General features: G+C 29.2%; 3 protein-coding genes across 3 annotated transcripts in view; all 3 read left to right on the top strand.

The window, feature by feature from the left end:
- Positions 1-2,329: 2,329 nt before the first annotated feature.
- On the top strand, positions 2,330-2,818 carry LOC137400841 (piggyBac transposable element-derived protein 2-like). The gene has a single exon (XM_068087183.1). The coding sequence runs from the start codon at positions 2,330-2,332 to the stop codon at positions 2,816-2,818; it is 489 nt and encodes a 162-aa protein (XP_067943284.1).
- A 33-nt stretch (positions 2,819-2,851) lies between these two features.
- On the top strand, positions 2,852-3,349 carry LOC137400842 (piggyBac transposable element-derived protein 2-like). Its single transcript, XM_068087184.1, has one exon. The coding sequence runs from the start codon at positions 2,852-2,854 to the stop codon at positions 3,347-3,349; it is 498 nt and encodes a 165-aa protein (XP_067943285.1).
- Positions 3,350-4,988: 1,639 nt separating this feature from the next.
- The window catches only part of LOC137400843 (tripartite motif-containing protein 59-like), a 135,249-nt gene continuing 114,946 nt past the window's right edge, over positions 4,989-25,291 (top strand). The window contains exons 1-2 of the mRNA XM_068087185.1: positions 4,989-5,152; positions 5,917-6,085. Of these exons, the coding sequence (XP_067943286.1) occupies positions 4,989-5,152; positions 5,917-6,085 (333 nt within the window). The remainder of the gene's footprint in view (positions 5,153-5,916; positions 6,086-25,291) is intronic.

A 25,291-nucleotide genomic window follows, 5' to 3' on the forward strand; every position in this document is an offset into this window, starting at 1 on the left:
AAAAGATCGGGAGTACTTAGCAATGCCCCAATAGTTACTAAGATGTTGAATCAGGACGTTAGGCTACGCTAGCGGCGACCATTTCTAAAACAGATATTGGACAATCTCAAATTAATAGGGATTTTGGGACAAGTTTTGACAAACCATAAGGTGAGTTGTGCAAGACATGACTTGAAACTTGGAATATTTTGACATGATGGGTGGCTCAGTCGATTGGTTTAGTTTTTGTGTGTGCTGCTCATCGAATTGGTGAGATATTTGGGTGGATACTTTTGTTTTCGCTCATAACTACGTGGACCTTTGTTGCTTCTTTGTGTGTGTAGACTACGACCAGGTCTCGGCTTTGGCAATATCCCCGCTAAAGAACACCTGTGCCTAAACTAGCAACCTACAACCAAAAGAAAAAATATACTGGTAGTTTTCTGTATTTGGGCTTTCCAGGGTTAAAAAGTATATGTTGTTGTTCAACTCAAAACATTTTACAAAATGGTGAACTAAACGATACATAACCGTGTAATAATATATATCGTAGGCAAATTACCTGTGTACCGGTATTGTTGTAAAAGTCGGAGCTTATCGGAAGGACAGGGACTGGCCGGCCAGGGGGAGGGTACTAACTGCTAAAACGTGGTCAGAATCTCAATCCAGTTCGTGTCTGTGGTTTACTAGTCTATTGCGCGTGCTTCTACTGCGGCTGTCTTTGGCGGTCTTATGAGATCGCAATTATGAGGATTAAAATGTCACGTGCACTCAATTAAAACCCACAGAGCCCCCTGTGACGCATACGTAACATAACATTTGAGCAGCTGTGGTGCCTTGTAAAATTATCATTTTCTTATTCAATTTATCTAGAGTACATAAACTGTCATATATTTTACATACATAGACAATTTTTCCCTAGTATACTGGGTTGTGCATTTATAGCCCATCCTGAAAAAGAGCAGGTGCCACATTGCCAGCCACTGGCACGAACTGGCTAGAATCTTCAAATAATCTCAAGTCCAAAGTGCATTTCCACTGCCAAAATCATCCTTAATATTGTTTAACAGGATCTGTACTTTACTAAAAATAATTATGTAATAAATCCTTTGATGTCTTGGTCCTTTTCATAAGCAGAAATAATTCATGTTACACCGGTGTAACAGTGGGCCTTTGTTCTCATTTCCTGCACTTCCTAGCTAATAGTTGAATTATGGCTGACAAACATGCATGGTAAAACTAATCTGCATTGGCTAATATATGGTTCCCATTATATAGTTCTTTCTGTGTTTAAACTGAGGGTCGACACCGATACAAATGGATTATCAAGTAAGGTAAAGGTGAATATTCTTTGCACCAACTGAGTTGTTTTGACGATGATATATAAGTTATGAACTTGAGACGAGCATAGTCACATTCTGTAGTTGAGCATTGTGAGTTCTGTGAAATAGTAGTTCAGTGTAATTAAGTTTGTGAATTTTGGTGGTAACCAACATGGCTTCTCGATCTCGCGTGAAAGTAGAGGATATACTAGAAATTATTGACGGCGATGACAGTGAAATTGAAGATGATGAGGAGAGTGATTCAGATGAAGATTGACATCCAGACTTGCAGGTATTTAGTTGTGAATGCTTTATACGTAGGCGTAAGCGCAGCTGGTCTCGATATAATTGTTGCTTTAAGGTGCTAAACTTGTCCTTCGACAACAAAATTAACATCTATAACATTGTTTCTTGATCTACTGTAGACTATTGGTGGTAATGATTGCGAGCCAAGTGATGAAAGTGATGAAGAACCTTTATGTAACACAGTGCAGGCAACTGCACATACAGCCGGCAATGTACCAAAAAGAGTCCAGCCCTCATACCGCTGGAGGAAAAAGCTCTTTCAACCACCAAATTTGGCATTCACCAGTGCCAAAATGGAGGCTCCAGCTAACCAGAATATAAAAACACCATATCAGTACTTCCAACAATTTGTGACTGCAGATATGATTGATGGCATGGTTCCCAATACCAACCTCTACAGCACACAAAAAACGGGAAAAAGCATCAACACCACAAAGAAAGAAGTAGAGCAGATGATGGGAATGTTTTTTCATATGGGCCTTGTACGAATGAGCAGCGTGAGACAATACTGGGAACAAGGTACCAACTATGTACCAGTAAGTAGTGTAATGCCACGGAATAGGTTCTAACAGCTTACTACCCAACTGCACTTTGTCAACAATAGCAGCATATTAGATGAACAGAAGAAAGACAAGCTTTGGAAAATTCGACCATGGTTAGACAGTCTGAGGGATCAGTGCCTAAAAGTAACAGCAGAAGAGCGCAACTCAATTGATGAAATGATGGTACAGTATCGAGGAACAACCAGCCCAATCAGGCAGTATATAAAAAGCAAACCACATCCATGGGGATTCAAGGTATGGGGTAGAGCTGGTACCAGCGGAATGCTCTTTGACCTTGACATTTATCAAGGTGGCGATGGCACCCGAAGCCACCTTGGCCAAGGTGGAGATGTAGTGATGAAGCTTGTCTCTACACTAGCAAAGAATTCAAATTATAAGATCTATGCAGACAATTTATTCACCAGCGTTCCACTCCTGGAGAAACTTTTAGGGTGGGGATTACAGTACACTGGCACTGTCAGACAGAATCGGCTTTCAAACTGTAACATCAAAGGTGAAAAAGAGCTCAAGAAGGAAGGCAGAGGGTCATTTGACTTTCGGGTCGAAGACACTCACAACATTTCGGCTGTTAGATGGTTTGACAACCGAGCAGTGACATTGCTCTCGACCCATACCTGTGTAGAGCCACTGCGCATGGCTAGAAGATGAGACAAGAAGGCAAAGAAAAGGATTGATGTTTCCATGCCTGCAATTGTGGCAGATTACAACAACCACATGGGTGGTATTGACATACTCGACTCCTTTCTGGCAAAGTACCGATTTAGAATACGGTCTAGAAGATGGTATATCTACCTCTTTTGGCATTTTCTCTCCGTGGCTCTGGTCAATAGTTGGCTAATGTACAAGCGAGAATGCCGCTTGTTGCAGCTTCCAGACAAACAAATGCTCCCGCAGCGCAAGTTTCAGGCTATAGTAGCTGAGTGCCCGGTATCAGTTGACAGCGACAAGAAGCGTGGCCGACACACATCTTCTAACCCGCTGATAACCAAGCAAAAGGTTGTGAACATTCCATGTGCTGATGTGAGAAAATATCAAGTGGCCCATTGGCCAGCAAAGAGTGAAAAGAGAGGAAGGTGTAAGCTGTGTGAAATAAATAACACTAACACAATGTGCAGTAAATGTGGTGTGCGGTTGTGCTTTGTGGACGGACGTAATTGTTTCGTGGACTTCCATGCGTAAGAGTTGTCATGTACATGCTTCAAAAAGGTCCTGCTCAACTGTCACAGTTCACAATCTTATTGTCCTATCATTTATGTCATTTCAGTGATACTGGCACATGCAATTTTATAATTATAATAAAACATTCAATTTTCAATTCTTGCTCTTAATTTACACTTTGAATTATAATTTGCTCTTAATGTAATGCCCAATGTGACATATTCGTCACAAAGCAAAAAACATTAAAAAAAGTCATGATTATTTTTTCTCTTTTTACCCTTGCAAAAAGGAAGCTGAAACAAACTAGAATACAAAAGAAAACTTTTTTTATCATGGCTTCAACCACCTGAGTTCTGCGGGGTTAATACCATTACAAACCGTACTAAAAATATAATACATGTATGAGATTACACAAAGGACTACACGCTAACGACTTACAATTCAGATGAATTTCCGAAGTCATTTTTTCTTTTCGACGATTTGATTAATTTTTCTTATACGAAATCAGGCTCGCGAATTAGTAAGCCAAAGCGAGTCGTGAGCAAAAAGCAAGGGAGGTCATGAGAAAGAATTCTTACGCTTCGTTTGAGCCTATTCTAGGGCTATAATCTAGAGGGCAATGCCGATTGCTTAGTTCAGCCTTAGATTGTCAACGATTGAGATGCTTTATGATTACGTGTCCGTAACCGTACATGGCCGTGAAAAACAGTAGGAATTGAGGCATAAGCGTGTGAACGTCTCTACGTCTGGATGATGCATCCAAGGAGACGCACAGATCATTAATATATGTTTTTTTTTATTTATTCGCACGTTGACACGCCAAAACTAAACCATAAACTGTTAATTATGTAAAGCATAGATGAAAACTAGTTGCAGGACCGTCAAGTTAAATATCATTAGGCATCATTTTTTATAATTACTGAATACCTATACCGACAATACAGTAACAAAACGTTAGATTTGCTAAAAGAGTTAATCACATAAATTGTTTAAAATTTCGTCAAGTAGCTATAACTTTCATTTACAATTTCCGCCATTCACTATTACAATTAATAAAATGGTACTTGCGCCGCCTAAAGTTGTACAGGGCTCTCAGTTTAATGGTGATCACTACTAGGTTATATAGGGATCAGCGTGAAAGATTTAGAGTTTGCTATGCTCTGCTCTTTGCCAACGTGTTAAAACAAACATTTCCAATATCTATTTTGTTTTTATCGTCTAAATGTCTAGGTTATGTAGTATAAATACTTTTGTTTCTCTAGTATAAGAAAATAGATCTACAGACGACATACAAAATATCTATAGTTAGAATCTTATGTAAGATTTAACTATAGATATTTTGTAATTATTTTTAATGTACATTAAAAATAATTACTAGTTTATTACCGCAAATAAGTACTCCAGAGATTTGTGTAAATGCAAACAAATGATTCGAGTTTGAGTCAAATATAATTTTATAGAAGTTCATGTTACCAAGATAGATTTGTGACACTTGGTTGTTGACAAGATCCGTGATCTTCTTTTTAAAACTAACTTTGAGTTTTTTACTTTTAGCAGTTTAAAAGCAGTGCAGCAAAAGAAGCACTCACTGCCTATTGGTTTTATTCCAAACATAACTTCACCTAGCAAGCACAATTATTAGCTGCAAACTACTCACAAGATGGGGGATCCACAGTTGAATGAAAGCTACAGATGTGGTTATTGCTTTGAGCAGTTCAACTGTATGACTGACCCTAGAGAACTCCCGTGTCACCATGTCTTCTGTAAAACATGTTTAGAAGATGACTATTCTGAACATAACAATGTTAGATGCAGATCGTGTCTGTAAGTAGAAATATTCTGGTAAAATGTACACTGTAGTGCCGTCCAATGTCATTAGCTCTGGCTGCGTGCTGAGCTGAAGCTAGTCTATCATATACTCGGCATAATATTGTAGAGCTATCTGTACTTGTGACATATCTTCTAATGAGCTTTTATTATCAAAAGAAATATTAAATCTATGACAACGAATCATCTATTAGCAATTTACCATATTTGAATAATTTTTTCATGACAACAAACTTACAATCTTCATAACATTTCATGACAACGATCCTGCTTTGCAAACTCAATGCTGACGTGCCAGTATTATTGTTAGTAGAGTTGCTGTAATTACCAACAGGCTTCTTGTCTATCTGGCTTCACCAACTGGATAAATGTCTGTATAGGGTATGGTTGTGTCTAAAACAAACAAATTATTTGGCACGTTGTGATAGACAAAATTTTTCCATCTGCCAAATAAATTACCAAATAATATGCAAGCTGTTTAGAACTTATAAAACACAGAAAAGTTTCATATAAATACAGTTGTTTTTCCATGATTGCAATGCAATGTGTACTGTGTATTTTACGCAAACACATCTTCATGTTTTAAGCAGAAGTCTTCTTCCTTAATATAGTCTAATACAGAAAAATGCTCTGAACTCTTAAGTGTGAGGCCATCACCTACTCTCATGCAGTTCTTATCTTAAATTAACAGTATCTGTAAGTTTATTATATGCAAATACAGCTGCAAAGGAAGGATTTTGAAGGCCCAAATATTATTATAGAACTGAGTATGAGATGGAGACATTTGATGAGCTGCCCAAAGCGAACCTTAATAATGAAGATAACATAACTCCAACATCACTCACTTGTGACTGTGACAATTGTGGTGGACAAGTAGCTGTCAGTTACTGTATTGATTGTGCAGTGATGATGTGTGACACTCACCAACAGGTATTATTCCAAATATTGAATGAAGTAAATTGGAAAGTAATGTTTGTTGAATACCTATGCAATTTGTTGTTACTACAATTTTTATCAAGTTTTTCTTTTTCTCCTCCCCAATTTTTATATTTTCACTACAGAAATGCAAAAATGCTGAACCTAACCTTGCTTAATTTATAAATTTAATGAGCTGTTAACATGCATTTCAACTGTTAACACGGATGAACTAATGAAATATTTGAGTCTGTGAGCTGTAATCAGTAAACCAACTACATGTATTTTTCCTTTGCTACCTTTAGATATTGTTTTGGAAATAACTGTGCTCCTTTATATTAGCCAAAATAGTTTTCAAGAAAGGCATTGAATTCTGGAACCTGAATGAATTATCAAGCTGCATCTAATCTTTGATACTTCATTGAGCAATTTTGATTAACACCAATTTAATCTGCAAATACTTCAATCTATTGCAAGTGTAATCAACTAAGGCCATATATGTAGTTTTCATGTCATCCATGGCAGATGTATCATTGGTTTAAGCTATTGTAATTATTAAACATCTGAGATGCGATTTTTTTTGATCAAATGTCTTGTTTGACACATGAGGAAAAATCTATGTTACCAGAACCGCTTAATGCTTATCCAACTTGTTAGTTCACAGATAAAAAATAAAGGATATATCTAAATCAATGAAATGAAGTTGTTAATTTTTTATAAAACAGATTAATTTTAAGATTAAAGGTAGACTTGCAACAAAATTCACATTACAGTTGTTTGGTATCCAAAAATTCACTGTCTTACTCTGCTGTGTTGTAGGTGCAAAATATGTGGAAATGTGATTACAAGCTCTTATAAGCTAAAAAATGAACAGTTAATTGCCGCCATCACAAGACCACCGTAGTTTAGAATCTCTTTCCAAAATGGCTCAAATGGGACGTAGTTGTACAAGATGGCTTCTGTTTACACTTTCATGCAACCTCATTTGTCGATTTATTTTCACAAATATACTTCACGCATTCAATAAAACCATGTCTATTGTTCTTACGCGTCTATTTTATTGTCATTGTAATGCTGTCACTTTCAGCACTGATATCCTATAACCTACCATAAAATCTTGTTTAATTTTTCAACCTTAGCTCGAAGGAGTACATATCATCGTCTGATAAACATGACGAGCCTGTTGGTGACCTGTGATAATTAAAAATGCTGTAGAAATTTTTCGTGAAGTATGGGTCACATGATGAGTTTACGACTAGACGATTACACCAAGCCGAAACAAAACTGTAAAGTAACGAGCATCTATATTTGATACGGGGTCTTCGGTCAAACCCGAAGTGTTTGTCATAAACTAGTGCTACGAGCAGTTTTTTATTGAAACTTTTATTGGCCTTTCAATTGACGTGATAATATCACGTGACAAAACAATAACGAAATGTAATGACAACATCAGGAGATAAACTGATTCTAATCTACGGCGGTTTTGTGATGGCGGCGATTAACTGTTCATTTTGGCGCTTTTAAGAGCTTGTAATCATATTCCCACATATTTTGCACCTACAGCACAACAGAGTAAGACATGGTGAATCTTTTGATACCAAATAACTGTAATGTGAATTTTGCTGCAAGTCAACCTTTAAAGATAGAGTATGATATTTATATTATCTGAGAACTCTGTAGAAAGTCTTTTTCTCAATCATGTTGTAATGCTTAAGTGATGAGTTGAGCATTGCTAAATGATATGTAGTGTAAATATGCATGAACAAGTATACATAATACAAATTGTTAAAACCATCACGACTGCCATCTTTGGCACAAGTTAACTGAACGTTATGAGAAATTCCCTTAAATTAGGAGCTAAATGTAAACATGGGTTCAACAAAAAGTCCTTATAATGCTATTCACAAGCCTATCTAGATATATTAATTGTCCTTTTTGCACATCTCTTTTTGTTTAATTATTATATTAATGCATTGTTGTTGATTAACTGGTCTGTCATAAGTTTACTTAGGTCAACTTATATGGTTTAATTATTATATTAATGCATTGTTGTTGATTAACTGGTCTGTCATAGGTTTACTTAGGTCAACTTATATGGTTTAATTATTATATTAATGCATTGTTGTTAATTAACTGGTCTGTCATAGGTTTACTTAGGTCAACTTATATGGTTTAATTATTATATTAATGCATTGTTGTTGATTAACTGGTATGTCATAGGTTTACTTAGGTCAACTTATATGGTTTAATTATTATATTAATGCATTGTTGTTGATTAACTGGTCTGTCATAGGTTTACTTAGGTCAACTTATATAGTTTAATTATTATATTAATGCATTGTTGTTAATTAACTGGTCTGTCATAGGTTTACTTAGGTCAACTTATATAGTTTAATTATTATATTAATGCATTGTTGTTAATTAACTGGTCTGTCATAGGTTTACTTAGGTCAACTTATATGGTTTAATTATTATATTAATGCATTGTTGTTAATTAACTGGTCTGACATAGGTTTACTTAGGTCAACTTATATGGTTTAATTATTATATTAATGCATTGTTGTTAATTAACTGGTATGTCATAGGTTTACTTAGGTCAACTTATATAGTTTAATTATTATAATAATGCATTGTTGTTGATTAACTGGTCTGTCATAGGTTTACTTAGGGCAACTTATATAGTTTAATTATTATATTAATGCATTGTGGTTGATTAACTGGTCTGTCATAGGTTTACTTAGGTCAACTTATATAGTTTAATTATTATATTAATGCATTGTTGTTGATTAACTGGTCTGTCATAGGTTTACTTAGGTCAACTTATATAGTTTAATTATTATATTAATGCATTGTTGTTGATTAACTGGTCTGTCATAGGTTTACTTAGGTCAACTTATATAGTTTAATTATTATATTAATGCATTGTTGTTAATTAGCTGGTATGTCATAGGTTTACTTAGGTCAACTTATATAGTTTAATTATTATATTAATGCATTCTTGTTAATTAACTGGTCTGTCATAGGTTTACTTAGGTCAACTTATATGGTTTAATTATTATATTAATGCATTGTTGTTAATTAGCTGGTATGTCATAGGTTTACTTAGGTCAACTTATATAGTTTAATTATTATATTAATGCATTCTTGTTAATTAACTGGTCTGTCATAGGTTTACTTAGGTCAACTTATATGGTTTAATTATTATATTAATGCATTGTTGTTAATTAACTGGTCTGTCATAGGTTTACTTAGGTCAACTTATATGGTTTAATTATTATATTAATGCATTGTTGTTAATTAACTGGTCTGTCATAGGTTTACTTAGGTCAACTTATATGGTTTAATTATTATATTAATGCATTGTTGTTAATTAACTGGTCTGTCATAGGTTTACTTAGGTCAACTTATATAGTTTAATTATTATATTAATGCATTGTTGTTAATTAACTGGTCTGTCATAGGTTTACTTAGGTCAACTTATATGGTTTAATTATTATATTAATGCATTGTTGTTAATTAGCTGGTATGTCATAGGTTTACTTAGGTCAACTTATATAGTTTAATTATTATATTAATGCATTCTTGTTAATTAACTGGTCTGTCATAGGTTTACTTAGGTCAACTTATATGGTTTAATTATTATATTAATGCATTGTTGTTAATTAACTGGTATGTCATAGGTTTACTTAGGTCAACTTATATGGTTTAATTATTATATTAATGCATTGTTGTTAATTAGCTGGTATGTCATAGGTTTACTTAGGTCAACTTATATGGTTTAATTATTATATTAATGCATTCTTGTTAATTAACTGGTCTGTCATAGGTTTACTTAGGTCAACTTATATGGTTTAATTATTATATTAATGCATTGTTGTTAATTAACTGGTATGTCATAGGTTTACTTAGGTCAACTTATATGGTTTAATTATTATATTAATGCATTGTTGTTAATTAGCTGGTATGTCATAGGTTTACTTAGGTCAACTTATATAGTTTAATTATTATATTAATGCATTCTTGTTAATTAACTGGTCTGTCATAGGTTTACTTAGGTCAACTTATATGGTTTAATTATTATATTAATGCATTGTTGTTAATTAACTGGTATGTCATAGGTTTACTTAGGTCAACTTATATGGTTTAATTATTATATTAATGCATTGTTGTTAATTAGCTGGTATGTCATAGGTTTACTTAGGTCAACTTATATGGTTTAATTATTATATTAATGCATTGTTGTTAATTAGCTGGTATGTCATAGGTTTACTTAGGTCAACTTATATAGTTTAATTATTATATTAATGCATTCTTGTTAATTAACTGGTCTGTCATAGGTTTACTTAGGTCAACTTATATGGTTTAATTATTATATTAATGCATTGTTGTTAATTAACTGGTATGTCATAGATTTACTTAGGTCAACTTATATAGTTTAATTATTATATTAATGCATTGTTGTTAATTAACTGGTCTGTCATAGGTTTACTTAGGTCAACTTATATAGTTTAATTATTATATTAATGCATTGTTGTTAATTAGCTGGTATGTCATAGGTTTACTTAGGTCAACTTATATAGTTTAATTATTATATTAATGCATTCTTGTTAATTAACTGGTCTGTCATAGGTTTACTTAGGTCAAATTATATGGTTTAATTATTATATTAATGCATTGTTGTTAATTAACTGGTATGTCATAGGTTTACTTAGGTCAACTTATATAGTTTAATTATTATATTAATGCATTGTTGTTAATTAACTGGTCTGTCATAGGTTTACTTAGGTCAACTTATATGGTTTAATTATTATATGAATGCATTGTTGTTAATTAACTGGTCTGTCATAGGTTTACTTAGGTCAACTTATATGGTTTAATTATTATATTAATGCATTGTTGTTAATTAACTGGTCTGTCATAGGTTTACTTAGGTCAACTTATATAGTTTAGTTATTATATTAATGCATTGTTGTTAATTAACTGGTATGTCATAGGTTTACTTAGGTCAACTTATATAGTTTAATTATTATATTAATGCATTGTTGTTAATTAACTGGTCTGTCATAGGTTTACTTAGGTCAACTTATATGGTTTAATTATTATATTAATGCATTGTTGTTAATTAACTGGTATGTCATAGGTTTACTTAGGTCAACTTATATGGTTTAATTATTATATGAATGCATTGTTGTTAATTAACTGGTCTGTCATAGGTTTACTTAGGTCAACTTATATGGTTTAATTATTATATTAATGCATTGTTGTTAATTAACTGGTATGTCATAGGTTTACTTAGGTCAACTTATATGGTTTAATTATTATATTAATGCATTGTTGTTGATTAGCTGGTATGTCATAGGTTTACTTAGGTCAACTTATATAGTTTAATTATTATATTAATGCATTGTTGTTGATTAACTGGTCTGTCATAGGTTTACTTAGGTCAACTTATATGGTTTAATTATTATATGAATGCATTGTTGTTAATTAACTGGTCTGTCATAGGTTTACTTAGGTCAACTTATATGGTTTAATTATTATATTAATGCATTGTTGTTAATTAACTGGTATGTCATAGGTTTACTTAGGTCAACTTATATGGTTTAATTATTATATTAATGCATTGTTGTTGATTAACTGGTCTGTCATAGGTTTACTTAGGTCAACTTATATAGTTTAATTATTATATTAATGCATTGTTGTTGATTAACTGGTCTGTCATAGGTTTACTTAGGTCAACTTATATAGTTTAATTATTATATTAATGCATTGTTGTTAATTAACTGGTATGTCATAGGTTTACTTAGGTCAACTTATATAGTTTAATTATTATAATAATGCATTGTTGTTGATTAACTGGTCTGTCATAGGTTTACTTAGGTCAACTTATATAGTTTAATTATTATAATAATGCATTGTTGTTGATTAACTGGTCTGTCATAGGTTTACTTAGGTCAACTTATATAGTTTAATTATTATATTAATGCATTGTTGTTGATTAACTGGTATGTCATAGGTTTACTTAGGTCAACTTATATAGTTTAATTATTATATTAATGCATTGTTGTTAATTAGCTGGTATGTCATAGGTTTACTTAGGTCAACTTATATGGTTTAATTATTATATTAATGCATTGTTGTTGATTAACTGGTCTGTCATAGGTTTACTTAGGTCAACTTATATAGTTTAATTATTATATTAATGCATTGTTGTTAATTAGCTGGTATGTCATAGGTTTACTTAGGTCAACTTATATAGTTTAATTATTATATTAATGCATTGTTGTTGATTAACTGGTCTGTCATAGGTTTACTTAGGTCAACTTATATAGTTTAATTATTATATTAATGCATTGTTGTTGATTAACTGGTCTGTCATAGGTTTACTTAGGTCAACTTATATAGTTTAATTATTATATTAATGCATTGTTGTTAATTAACTGGTCTGTCATAGGTTTACTTAGGTCAACTTATATAGTTTAATTATTATATTAATGCATTGTTGTTAATTAGCTGGTATGTCATAGGTTTACTTAGGTCAACTTATATGGTTTAATTATTATATTAATGCATTGTTGTTGATTAACTGGTCTGTCATAGGTTTACTTAGGTCAACTTATATAGTTTAATTATTATATTAATGCATTGTTGTTAATTAGCTGGTATGTCATAGGTTTACTTAGGTCAACTTATATAGTTTAATTATTATATTAATGCATTGTTGTTGATTAACTGGTCTGTCATAGGTTTACTTAGGTCAACTTATATAGTTTAATTATTATATTAATGCATTGTTGTTGATTAACTGGTCTGTCATAGGTTTACTTAGGTCAACTTATATAGTTTAATTATTATATTAATGCATTGTTGTTAATTAACTGGTCTGTCATAGGTTTACTTAGGTCAACTTATATAGTTTAATTATTATATTAATGCATTGTTGTTGATTAACTGGTCTGTCATAGGTTTACTTAGGTCAACTTATATAGTTTAATTATTATAATAATGCATTGTTGTTGATTAACTGGTCTGTCATAGGTTTACTTTGGTTAACTTATATAGTTTAATTATTATATTAATGCATTGTTGTTAATTAACTGGTCTGTCATAGGTTTACTTAGGTCAACTTATATGGTTTAATTATTATATTAATGCATTGTTGTTAATTAACTGGTCTGTCATAGGTTTACTTAGGTCAACTTATATAGTTTAATTATTATATTAATGCATTGTTGTTAATTAACTGGTCTGTCATAGGTTTACTTAGGTCAACTTATATGGTTTAATTATTATATTAATGCATTGTTGTTAATTAACTGGTCTGTCATAGGTTTACTTAGGTCAACTTATATGGTTTAATTATTATATTAATGCATTGTTGTTAATTAACTGGTCTGTCATAGGTTTACTTAGGTCAACTTATATAGTTTAATTATTATAATAATGCATTGTTGTTGATTAACTGGTCTGTCATAGGTTTACTTAGGTCAACTTATATAGTTTAATTATTATATTAATGCATTGTTGTTGATTAACTGGTCTGTCATAGGTTTACTTAGGTCAACTTATATAGTTTAATTATTATATTAATGCATTGTTGTTAATTAACTGGTCTGTCATAGGTTTACTTAGGTCAACTTATATAGTTTAATTATTATATTAATGCATTGTTGTTAATTAACTGGTCTGTCATAGGTTTACTTAGGTCAACTTATATAGTTTAATTATTATATTAATGCATTGTTGTTAATTAACTGGTCTGTCATAGGTTTACTTAGGTCAACTTATATGGTTTAATTATTATATTAATGCATTGTTGTTAATTAACTGGTCTGTCATAGGTTTACTTAGGTCAACTTATATGGTTTAATTATTATATTAATGCATTGTTGTTAATTAACTGGTCTGTCATAGGTTTACTTAGGTCAACTTATATAGTTTAATTATTATAATAATGCATTGTTGTTGATTAACTGGTCTGTCATAGGTTTACTTAGGTCAACTTATATAGTTTAATTATTATATTAATGCATTGTTGTTGATTAACTGGTCTGTCATAGGTTTACTTAGGTCAACTTATATAGTTTAATTATTATATTAATGCATTGTTGTTAATTAACTGGTCTGTCATAGGTTTACTTAGGTCAACTTATATAGTTTAATTATTATATTAATGCATTGTTGTTGATTAACTGGTCTGTCATAGGTTTACTTAGGTCAACTTATATAGTTTAATTATTATATTGATGCATTGTTGTTGATTAACTGGTCTGTCATAGGTTTACTTAGGTCAACTTATATAGTTTAATTATTATATTAATGCATTGTTGTTAATTAACTGGTCTGTCATAGGTTTATTTAGGTCAACTTATATGGTTTAATTATTATATTAATGCATTGTTGTTAATTAGCTGGTATGTCATAGGTTTACTTAGGTCAACTTATATAGTTTAATTATTATATTAATGCATTGTTGTTAATTAACTGGTCTGTCATAGGTTTACTTAGGTCAACTTATATGGTTTAATTATTATATTAATGCATTGTTGTTAATTAACTGGTCTGTCATAGGTTTACTTAGGTCAACTTATATAGTTTAATTATTATATTAATGCATTGTTGTTAATTAGCTGGTATGTCATAGGTTTACTTAGGTCAACTTATATAGTTTAATTATTATATTAATGCATTCTTGTTAATTAACTGGTCTGTCATAGGTTTACTTAGGTCAAATTATATGGTTTAATTATTATATTAATGCATTGTTGTTAATTAACTGGTATGTCATAGGTTTACTTAGGTCAACTTATATAGTTTAATTATTATATTAATGCATTGTTGTTAATTAACTGGTCTGTCATAGGTTTACTTAGGTCAACTTATATGGTTTAATTATTATATGAATGCATTGTTGTTAATTAACTGGTCTGTCATAGGTTTACTTAGGTCAACTTATATGGTTTAATTATTATATTAATGCATTGTTGTTAATTAACTGGTCTGTCATAGGTTTACTTAGGTCAACTTATATAGTTTAGTTATTATATTAATGCATTGTTGTTAATTAACTGGTATGTCATAGGTTTACTTAGGTCAACTTATATAGTTTAATTATTATATTAATGCATTGTTGTTAATTAACTGGTCTGTCATAGGTTTACTTAGGTCAACTTATATGGTTTAATTATTATATGAATGCATTGTTGTTAATTAACTGGTCTGTCATAGGTTTACTTAGGTCAACTTATATGGTTTAATTATTATATTAATGCATTGTTGTTAATTAACTGGTATGTCATAGGTTTACTTAGGTCAACTTATATGGTTTAATTATTATATTAATGCATTGTTGTTGATTAGCTGGTATGTCATAGGTTTACTTAGGTCAACTTATATAGTTTAATTATTATATTAATGCATTGTTGTTGATTAACTGGTCTGTCATAGGTTTACTTAGGTCAACTTATATGGTTTAATTATTATATGAATGCATTGTTGTTAATTAACTGGTCTGTCATAGGTTTACTTAGGTCAACTTATATGGTTTAATTATTATATTAATGCATTGTTGTTAATTAACTGGTATGTCATAGGTTTACTTAGGTCAACTTATATGGTTTAATTATTATATTAATGCATTGTTGTTGATTAACTGGTCTGTCATAGGTTTACTTAGGTCAACTTATATAGTTTAATTATTATATTAATGCATTGTTGTTGATTAACTGGTCTGTCATAGGTTTACTTAGGTCAACTTATATAGTTTAATTATTATATTAATGCATTGTTGTTAATTAACTGGTATGTCATAGGTTTACTTAGGTCAACTTATATAGTTTAATTATTATAATAATGCATTGTTGTTGATTAACTGGTCTGTCATAGGTTTACTTAGGTCAACTTATATAGTTTAATTATTATAATAATGCATTGTTGTTGATTAACTGGTCTGTCATAGGTTTACTTAGGTCAACTTATATAGTTTAATTATTATATTAATGCATTGTTGTTGATTAACTGGTATGTCATAGGTTTACTTAGGTCAACTTATATAGTTTAATTATTATATTAATGCATTGTTGTTAATTAGCTGGTATGTCATAGGTTTACTTAGGTCAACTTATATGGTTTAATTATTATATTAATGCATTGTTGTTGATTAACTGGTCTGTCATAGGTTTACTTAGGTCAACTTATATAGTTTAATTATTATATTAATGCATTGTTGTTAATTAGCTGGTATGTCATAGGTTTACTTAGGTCAACTTATATAGTTTAATTATTATATTAATGCATTGTTGTTGATTAACTGGTCTGTCATAGGTTTACTTAGGTCAACTTATATAGTTTAATTATTATATTAATGCATTGTTGTTAATTAACTGGTCTGTCATAGGTTTACTTAGGTCAACTTATATAGTTTAATTATTATATTAATGCATTGTTGTTGATTAACTGGTCTGTCATAGGTTTACTTAGGTCAACTTATATAGTTTAATTATTATAATAATGCATTGTTGTTGATTAACTGGTCTGTCATAGGTTTACTTTGGTTAACTTATATAGTTTAATTATTATATTAATGCATTGTTGTTAATTAACTGGTCTGTCATAGGTTTACTTAGGTCAACTTATATGGTTTAATTATTATATTAATGCATTGTTGTTAATTAACTGGTCTGTCATAGATTTACTTAGGTCAACTTATATGGTTTAATTATTATATTAATGCATTGTTGTTGATTAACTGGTCTGTCATAGGTTTACTTAGGTCAACTTATATAGTTTAATTATTATATTAATGCATTGTTGTTAATTAACTGGTCTGTCATAGGTTTACTTAGGTCAACTTATATGGTTTAATTATTATATTAATGCATTGTTGTTAATTAACTGGTCTGTCATAGGTTTACTTAGGTCAACTTATATGGTTTAATTATTATATTAATGCATTGTTGTTAATTACCTGGTCTGTCATAGGTTTACTTAGGTCAACTTATATAGTTTAATTATTATAATAATGCATTGTTGTTGATTAACTGGTCTGTCATAGGTTTACTTAGGTCAACTTATATAGTTTAATTATTATATTAATGCATTGTTGTTGATTAACTGGTCTGTCATAGGTTTACTTAGGTCAACTTATATAGTTTAATTATTATATTAATGCATTGTTGTTAATTAACTGGTCTGTCATAGGTTTACTTAGGTCAACTTATATAGTTTAATTATTATATTAATGCATTGTTGTTAATTAACTGGTCTGTCATAGGTTTACTTAGGTCAACTTATATAGTTTAATTATTATATTAATGCATTGTTGTTAATTAACTGGTCTGTCATAGGTTTACTTAGGTCAACTTATATGGTTTAATTATTATATTAATGCATTGTTGTTAATTAACTGGTCTGTCATAGGTTTACTTAGGTCAACTTATATGGTTTAATTATTATATTAATGCATTGTTGTTAATTAACTGGTCTGTCATAGGTTTACTTAGGTCAACTTATATAGTTTAATTATTATAATAATGCATTGTTGTTGATTAACTGGTCTGTCATAGGTTTACTTAGGTCAACTTATATAGTTTAATTATTATATTAATGCATTGTTGTTGATTAACTGGTCTGTCATAGGTTTACTTAGGTCAACTTATATAGTTTAATTATTATATTAATGCATTGTTGTTAATTAACTGGTCTGTCATAGGTTTACTTAGGTCAACTTATATAGTTTAATTATTATATTAATGCATTGTTGTTGATTAACTGGTCTGTCATAGGTTTACTTAGGTCAACTTATATAGTTTAATTATTATATTGATGCATTGTTGTTGATTAACTGGTCTGTCATAGGTTTACTTAGGTCAACTTATATAGTTTAATTATTATATTAATGCATTGTTGTTAATTAACTGGTCTGTCATAGGTTTATTTAGGTCAACTTATATGGTTTAATTATTATATTAATGCATTGTTGTTAATTAGCTGGTATGTCATAGGTTTACTTAGGTCAACTTATATAGTTTAATTATTATATTAATGCATTGTTGTTAATTAACTGGTCTGTCATAGGTTTACTTAGGTCAACTTATATGGTTTAATTATTATATTAATGCATTGTTGTTAATTAACTGGTCTGTCATAGGTTTACTTAGGTCAACTTATATAGTTTAATTATTATATTAATGCATTGTTGTTAATTAACTGGTCTGTCATAGGTTTACTTAGGTCAACTTATATGGTTTAATTATTATATTAATGCATTGTTGTTAATTAACTGGTCTGTCATAGGTTTACTTAGGTCAACTTATATGGTTTAATTATTATATTAATGCATTGTTGTTAATTAACTGGTCTGTCATAGGTTTACTTAGGTCAACTTATATAGTTTAATTATTATAATAATGCATTGTTGTTGATTAACTGGTCTGTCATAGGTTTACTTAGGTCAACTTATATAGTTTAATTATTATATTAATGCATTGTTGTTGATTAACTGGTCTGTCATAGGTTTACTTAGGTCAACTTATATAGTTTAATTATTATATTGATGCATTGTTGTTGATTCACTGGTCTGTCATAGGTTTACTTAGGTCAACTTATATGGTTTAATTATTATATTAATGCATTGTTGTTGATTAACTGGTCTGTCATAGGTTTACTTAGGTCAACTTATATAGTTTAATTATTATATTAATGCATTGTTGTTAATTAACTGGTCTGTCATAGGTTTACTTAGGTCAACTTATATGGTTTAATTATTATATTAATGCATTGTTGTTAATTAACTGGTCTGTCATAGGTTTACTTAGGTCAACTTATATGGTTTACTTATTATATTAATGCATTGTTGTTAATTAACTGGTCTGTCATAGGTTTACTTAGGTCAACTTATATAGTTTAATTATTATATTAATGCATTGTTGTTGATTAACTGGTCTGTCATAGGTTTACTTAGGTCAACTTATATGGTTTAATTATTATATTAATGCATTGTTGTTGATTAACTGGTCTGTCATAGGTTTACTTAGGTCAACTTATATAGTTTAATTATTATATTAATGCATTGTTGTTAATTAACTGGTCTGTCATAGGTTTACTTAGGTCAACTTATATGGTTTAATTATTATATTAATGCATTGTTGTTAATTAACTGGTCTGTCATAGGTTTACTTAGGTCAACTTATATGGTTTAATTATTATATTAATGCATTGTTGTTAATTAACTGGTCTGTCATAGGTTTACTTAGGTCAACTTATATGGTTTAATTATTATATTAATGCATTGTTGTTAATTAACTGGTCTGACATAGGTTTACTTAGGTCAACTTATATAGTTTAATTATTATATTAATGCATTGTTGTTGATTAACTGGTATGTCATAGGTTTACTTAGGTCAACTTATATAGTTTAATTATTATAATAATGCATTGTTGTTGATTAACTGGTCTGTCATAGGTTTACTTAGGTCAACTTATATAGTTTAATTATTATATTAATGCATTGTTGTTAATTAACTGGTCTGTCATAGGTTTACTTAGGTCAACTTATATAGTTTAATTATTATATTAATGCATTGTTGTTAATTAACTGGTCTGTCATAGGTTTACTTAGGTCAACTTATATGGTTTAATTATTATATTAATGCATTGTTGTTAATTAACTGGTCTGTCATAGGTTTACTTAGGTCAACTTATATGGTTTAATTATTATATTAATGCATTGTTGTTAATTAACTGGTATGTCATAGGTTTACTTAGGTCAACTTATATAGTTTAATTATTATAATAATGCATTGTTGTTGATTAACTGGTCTGTCATAGGTTTACTTAGGTCAACTTATATAGTTTAATTATTATATTAATGCATTGTTGTTGATTAACTGGTCTGTCATAGGTTTACTTAGGTCAACTTATATAGTTTAAATATTATATTAATGCATTGTTGTTGATTAACTGGTCTGTCATAGGTTTACTTAGGTCAACTTATATAGTTTAATTATTATATTAATGCATTGTTGTTGATTAACTGGTCTGTCATAGGTTTACTTAGGTCAACTTATATAGTTTAATTATTATATTAATGCATTGTTGTTAATTAGCTGGTATGTCATAGGTTTACTTAGGTCAACTTATATAGTTTAATTATTATATTAATGCATTGTTGTTAATTAACTGGTCTGTCATAGGTTTACTTAGGTCAACTTATATAGTTTAATTATTATATTAATGCATTGTTGTTAATTAACTGGTCTGTCATAGGTTTACTTAGGTCAACTTATATAGTTTAATTATTATATTAATGCATTGTTGTTGATTAACTGGTCTGTCATAGGTTTACTTAGGTCAACTTATATAGTTTAATTATTATATTAATGCATTGTTGTTAATTAACTGGTCTGTCATAGGTTTACTTAGGTCAACTTATATAGTTTAATTATTATATTAATGCATTGTTGTTGATTAACTGGTCTGTCATAGGTTTACTTTGGTTAACTTATATAGTTTAATTATTATATTAATGCATTGTTGTTGATTAACTGGTCTGTCATAGGTTTACTTAGGTCAACTTATATAGTTTAATTATTATATTAATGCATTGTTGTTGATTAACTGGTCTGTCATAGGTTTATTTAGGTCAACTTATATGGTTTAATTATTATATTAATGCATTGTTGTTAATTAACTGGTCTGTCATAGGTTTACTTAGGTCAACTTATATAGTTTAATTATTATATTAATGCATTGTTGTTGATTAACTGGTCTGTCATAGGTTTACTTAGGTCAACTTATATAGTTTAGTTATTATAATAATGGATTGTTGTTGTTTAACTGGTATGTCATATGTTTACTTAGGTCAACTTATATAGTTTAGTTATTATAATAATGCATTGTTGTTGTTTAACTGGTATGTCATAGGTTTACTTAGGTCAACTTATATAGTTTAATTATTATATTAATGCATTGTTGTTAATTAGCTGGTATGTCATAGGTTTACTTAGGTCAACTTATATAGTTTAATTATTATATTAATGCATTGTTGTTAATTAACTGGTCTGTCATAGGTTTACTTAGGTCAACTTATATAGTTTAATTATTATATTAATGCATTGTTGTTAATTAACTGGTCTGTCATAGGTTTACTTAGGTCAACTTATATGGTTTAATTATTATATTAATGCATTGTTGTTAATTAACTGGTCTGTCATAGGTTTACTTAGGTCAACTTATATGGTTTAATTATTATATTAATGCATTGTTGTTAATTAACTGGTCTGTCATAGGTTTACTTAGGTCAACTTATATGGTTTAATTATTATAATAATGCATTGTTGTTGATTAACTGGTCTGTCATAGGTTTACTTAGGTCAACTTATATAGTTTAATTATTATATTAATGCATTGTTGTTGATTAACTGGTCTGTCATAGGTTTACTTAGGTCAACTTATATAGTTTAATTATTATATTAATGCATTGTTGTTGATTAACTGGTCTGTCATAGGTTTACTTAGGTCAACTTATATAGTTTAATTATTATATTGATGCATTGTTGTTGATTAACTGGTCTGTCATAGGTTTACTTAGGTCAACTTATATAGTTTAATTATTATATTAATGCATTGTTGTTAATTAGCTGGTATGTCATAGGTTTACTTAGGTCAACTTATATAGTTTAATTATTATATTAATGCATTGTTGTTAATTAACTGGTCTGTCATAGGTTTACTTAGGTCAACTTATATAGTTTAATTATTATATTAATGCATTGTTGTTAATTAACTGGTCTGTCATAGGTTTACTTAGGTCAACTTATATGGTTTAATTATTATATTAATGCATTGTTGTTAATTAACTGGTCTGTCATAGGTTTACTTAGGTCAACTTATATGGTTTAATTATTATATTAATGCATTGTTGTTAATTAACTGGTATGTCATAGGTTTACTTAGGTCAACTTATATAGTTTAATTATTATAATAATGCATTGTTGTTGATTAACTGGTCTGTCATAGGTTTACTTAGGTCAACTTATATAGTTTAATTATTATATTAATGCATTGTTGTTGATTAACTGGTCTGTCATAGGTTTACTTAGGTCAACTTATATAGTTTAATTATTATAATAATGCATTGTTGTTGATTAACTGGTCTGTCATAGGTTTACTTAGGTCAACTTATATAGTTTAAATATTATATTAATGCATTGTTGTTAATTAACTGGTCTGTCATAGGTTTACTTAGGTCAACTTATATAGTTTAAATATTATATTAATGCATTGTTGTTGATTAACTGGTCTGTCATAGGTTTACTTAGGTCAACTTATATAGTTTAATTATTATATTAATGCATTGTTGTTGATTAACTGGTCTGTCATAGGTTTACTTAGGTCAACTTATATAGTTTAATTATTATATTAATGCATTGTTGTTAATTAGCTGGTATGTCATAGGTTTACTTAGGTCAACTTATATAGTTTAATTATTATATTAATGCATTGTTGTTAATTAACTGGTCTGTCATAGGTTTACTTAGGTCAACTTATATAGTTTAATTATTATATTAATGCATTGTTGTTGATTAACTGGTCTGTCATAGGTTTACTTTGGTTAACTTATATAGTTTAATTATTATATTAATGCATTGTTGTTGATTAACTGGTCTGTCATAGGTTTACTTAGGTCAACTTATATAGTTTAATTATTATATTAATGCATTGTTGTTGATTAACTGGTCTGTCATAGGTTTATTTAGGTCAACTTATATGGTTTAATTATTATATTAATGCATTGTTGTTAATTAACTGGTCTGTCATAGGTTTACTTAGGTCAACTTATATAGTTTAATTATTATATTAATGCATTGTTGTTGATTAACTGGTCTGTCATAGGTTTACTTAGGTCAACTTATATAGTTTAGTTATTATAATAATGGATTGTTGTTGTTTAACTGGTATGTCATATGTTTACTTAGGTCAACTTATATAGTTTAGTTATTATAATAATGCATTGTTGTTGTTTAACTGGTATGTCATAGGTTTACTTAGGTCAACTTATATGGTTTAATTATTATATTAATGCATTGTTGTTGATTCACTGGTCTGTCATAGGTTTACTTAGGTCAACTTATATAGTTTAATTATTATATTAATGCATTGTTGTTAATTAACTGGTATGTCATAGGTTTACTTAGGTCAACTTATATGGTTTAATTATTATATTAATACATTGTTGTTGATTATCGGGTCTGTCATAGGTTTACTTAGGTCAACTTATATAGTTTAGTTATTATAATAATGCATTGTTGTTGTTTAACTGGTATGTCATAGGTTTACTTAGGTCAACTTATATAGTTTAATTATTATATTAATGCATTGTTGTTAATTAACTGGTATGTCATAGGTTTACTTAGGTCAACTTATATGGTTTAATTATTATATTAATGCATTGTTGTTGATTAACTGGTCTGTCATAGGTTTACTTAGGTCAACTTATATAGTTTAGTTATTATAATAATGCATTGTTGTTGTTTAACTGGTATGTCATAGGTTTACTTAGGTCAACTTATATAGTTTAATTATTATATTAATGCATTGTTGTTGATTAACTGGTATGTCATAGGTTTACTTAGGTCAACTTATATGGTTTAATTATTATATTAATGCATTGTTGTTGATTAACTGGTCTGTCATAGGTTTACTTAGGTCAACTTATATAGTTTAATTATTATATTAATGCATTGTTGTTGATTAACTGGTATGTCATAGGTTTACTTAGGTCAACTTATATGGTTTAATTATTATATTAATGCATTGTTGTTGATTAACTGGTCTGTCATAGGTTTACTTAGGTCAACTTATATAGTTTAATTATTATATTAATGCATTGTTGTTAATTAACTGGTCTGTCATAGGTTTACTTAGGTCAACTTATATAGTTTAATTATTATATTAATGCATTGTTGTTAATTAACTGGTCTGTCATAGGTTTACTTAGGTCAACTTATATGGTTTAATTATTATATTAATGCATTGTTGTTAATTAACTGGTCTGACATAGGTTTACTTAGGTCAACTTATATGGTTTAATTATTATATTAATGCATTGTTGTTAATTAACTGGTATGTCATAGGTTTACTTAGGTCAACTTATATAGTTTAATTATTATAATAATGCATTGTTGTTGATTAACTGGTCTGTCATAGGTTTACTTAGGGCAACTTATATAGTTTAATTATTATATTAATGCATTGTTGTTGATTAACTGGTCTGTCATAGGTTTACTTAGGTCAACTTATATAGTTTAATTATTATATTAATGCATTGTTGTTGATTAACTGGTCTGTCATAGGTTTACTTAGGTCAACTTATATAGTTTAATTATTATATTAATGCATTGTTGTTGATTAACTGGTCTGTCATAGGTTTACTTAGGTCAACTTATATAGTTTAATTATTATATTAATGCATTGTTGTTAATTAGCTGGTATGTCATAGGTTTACTTAGGTCAACTTATATAGTTTAATTATTATATTAATGCATTGTTGTTAATTAACTGGTCTGTCATAGGTTTACTTAGGTCAACTTATATGGTTTAATTATTATATTAATGCATTGTTGTTAATTAACTGGTCTGTCATAGGTTTACTTAGGTCAACTTATATAGTTTAATTATTATATTAATGCATTGTTGTTAATTAACTGGTCTGTCATAGGTTTACTTAGGTCAACTTATATGGTTTAATTATTATATTAATGCATTGTTGTTAATTAACTGGTATGTCATAGGTTTACTTAGGTCAACTTATATGGTTTAATTATTATATTAATGCATTGTTGTTGATTAACTGGTCTGTCATAGGTTTACTTAGGTCAACTTATATAGTTTAATTATTATATTAATGCATTGTTGTTGATTAACTGGTCTGTCATAGGTTTACTTAGGTCAACTTATATAGTTTAATTATTATATTAATGCATTGTTGTTGATTAACTGGTCTGTCATAGGTTTACTTAGGTCAACTTATATAGTTTAATTATTATATTAATGCATTGTTGTTGATTAACTGGTCTGTCATAGGTTTACTTAGGTCAACTTATATAGTTTAATTATTATATTAATGCATTGTTGTTAATTAACTGGTCTGTCATAGGTTTACTTAGGTCAACTTATATAGTTTAATTATTATATTAATGCATTGTTGTTGATTAACTGGTC

The sequence above is a fragment of the Watersipora subatra genome, chromosome 7, assembly GCF_963576615.1.
Source record: "Watersipora subatra chromosome 7, tzWatSuba1.1, whole genome shotgun sequence".
NCBI lineage: Eukaryota > Metazoa > Bryozoa > Gymnolaemata > Cheilostomatida > Watersiporidae > Watersipora > Watersipora subatra.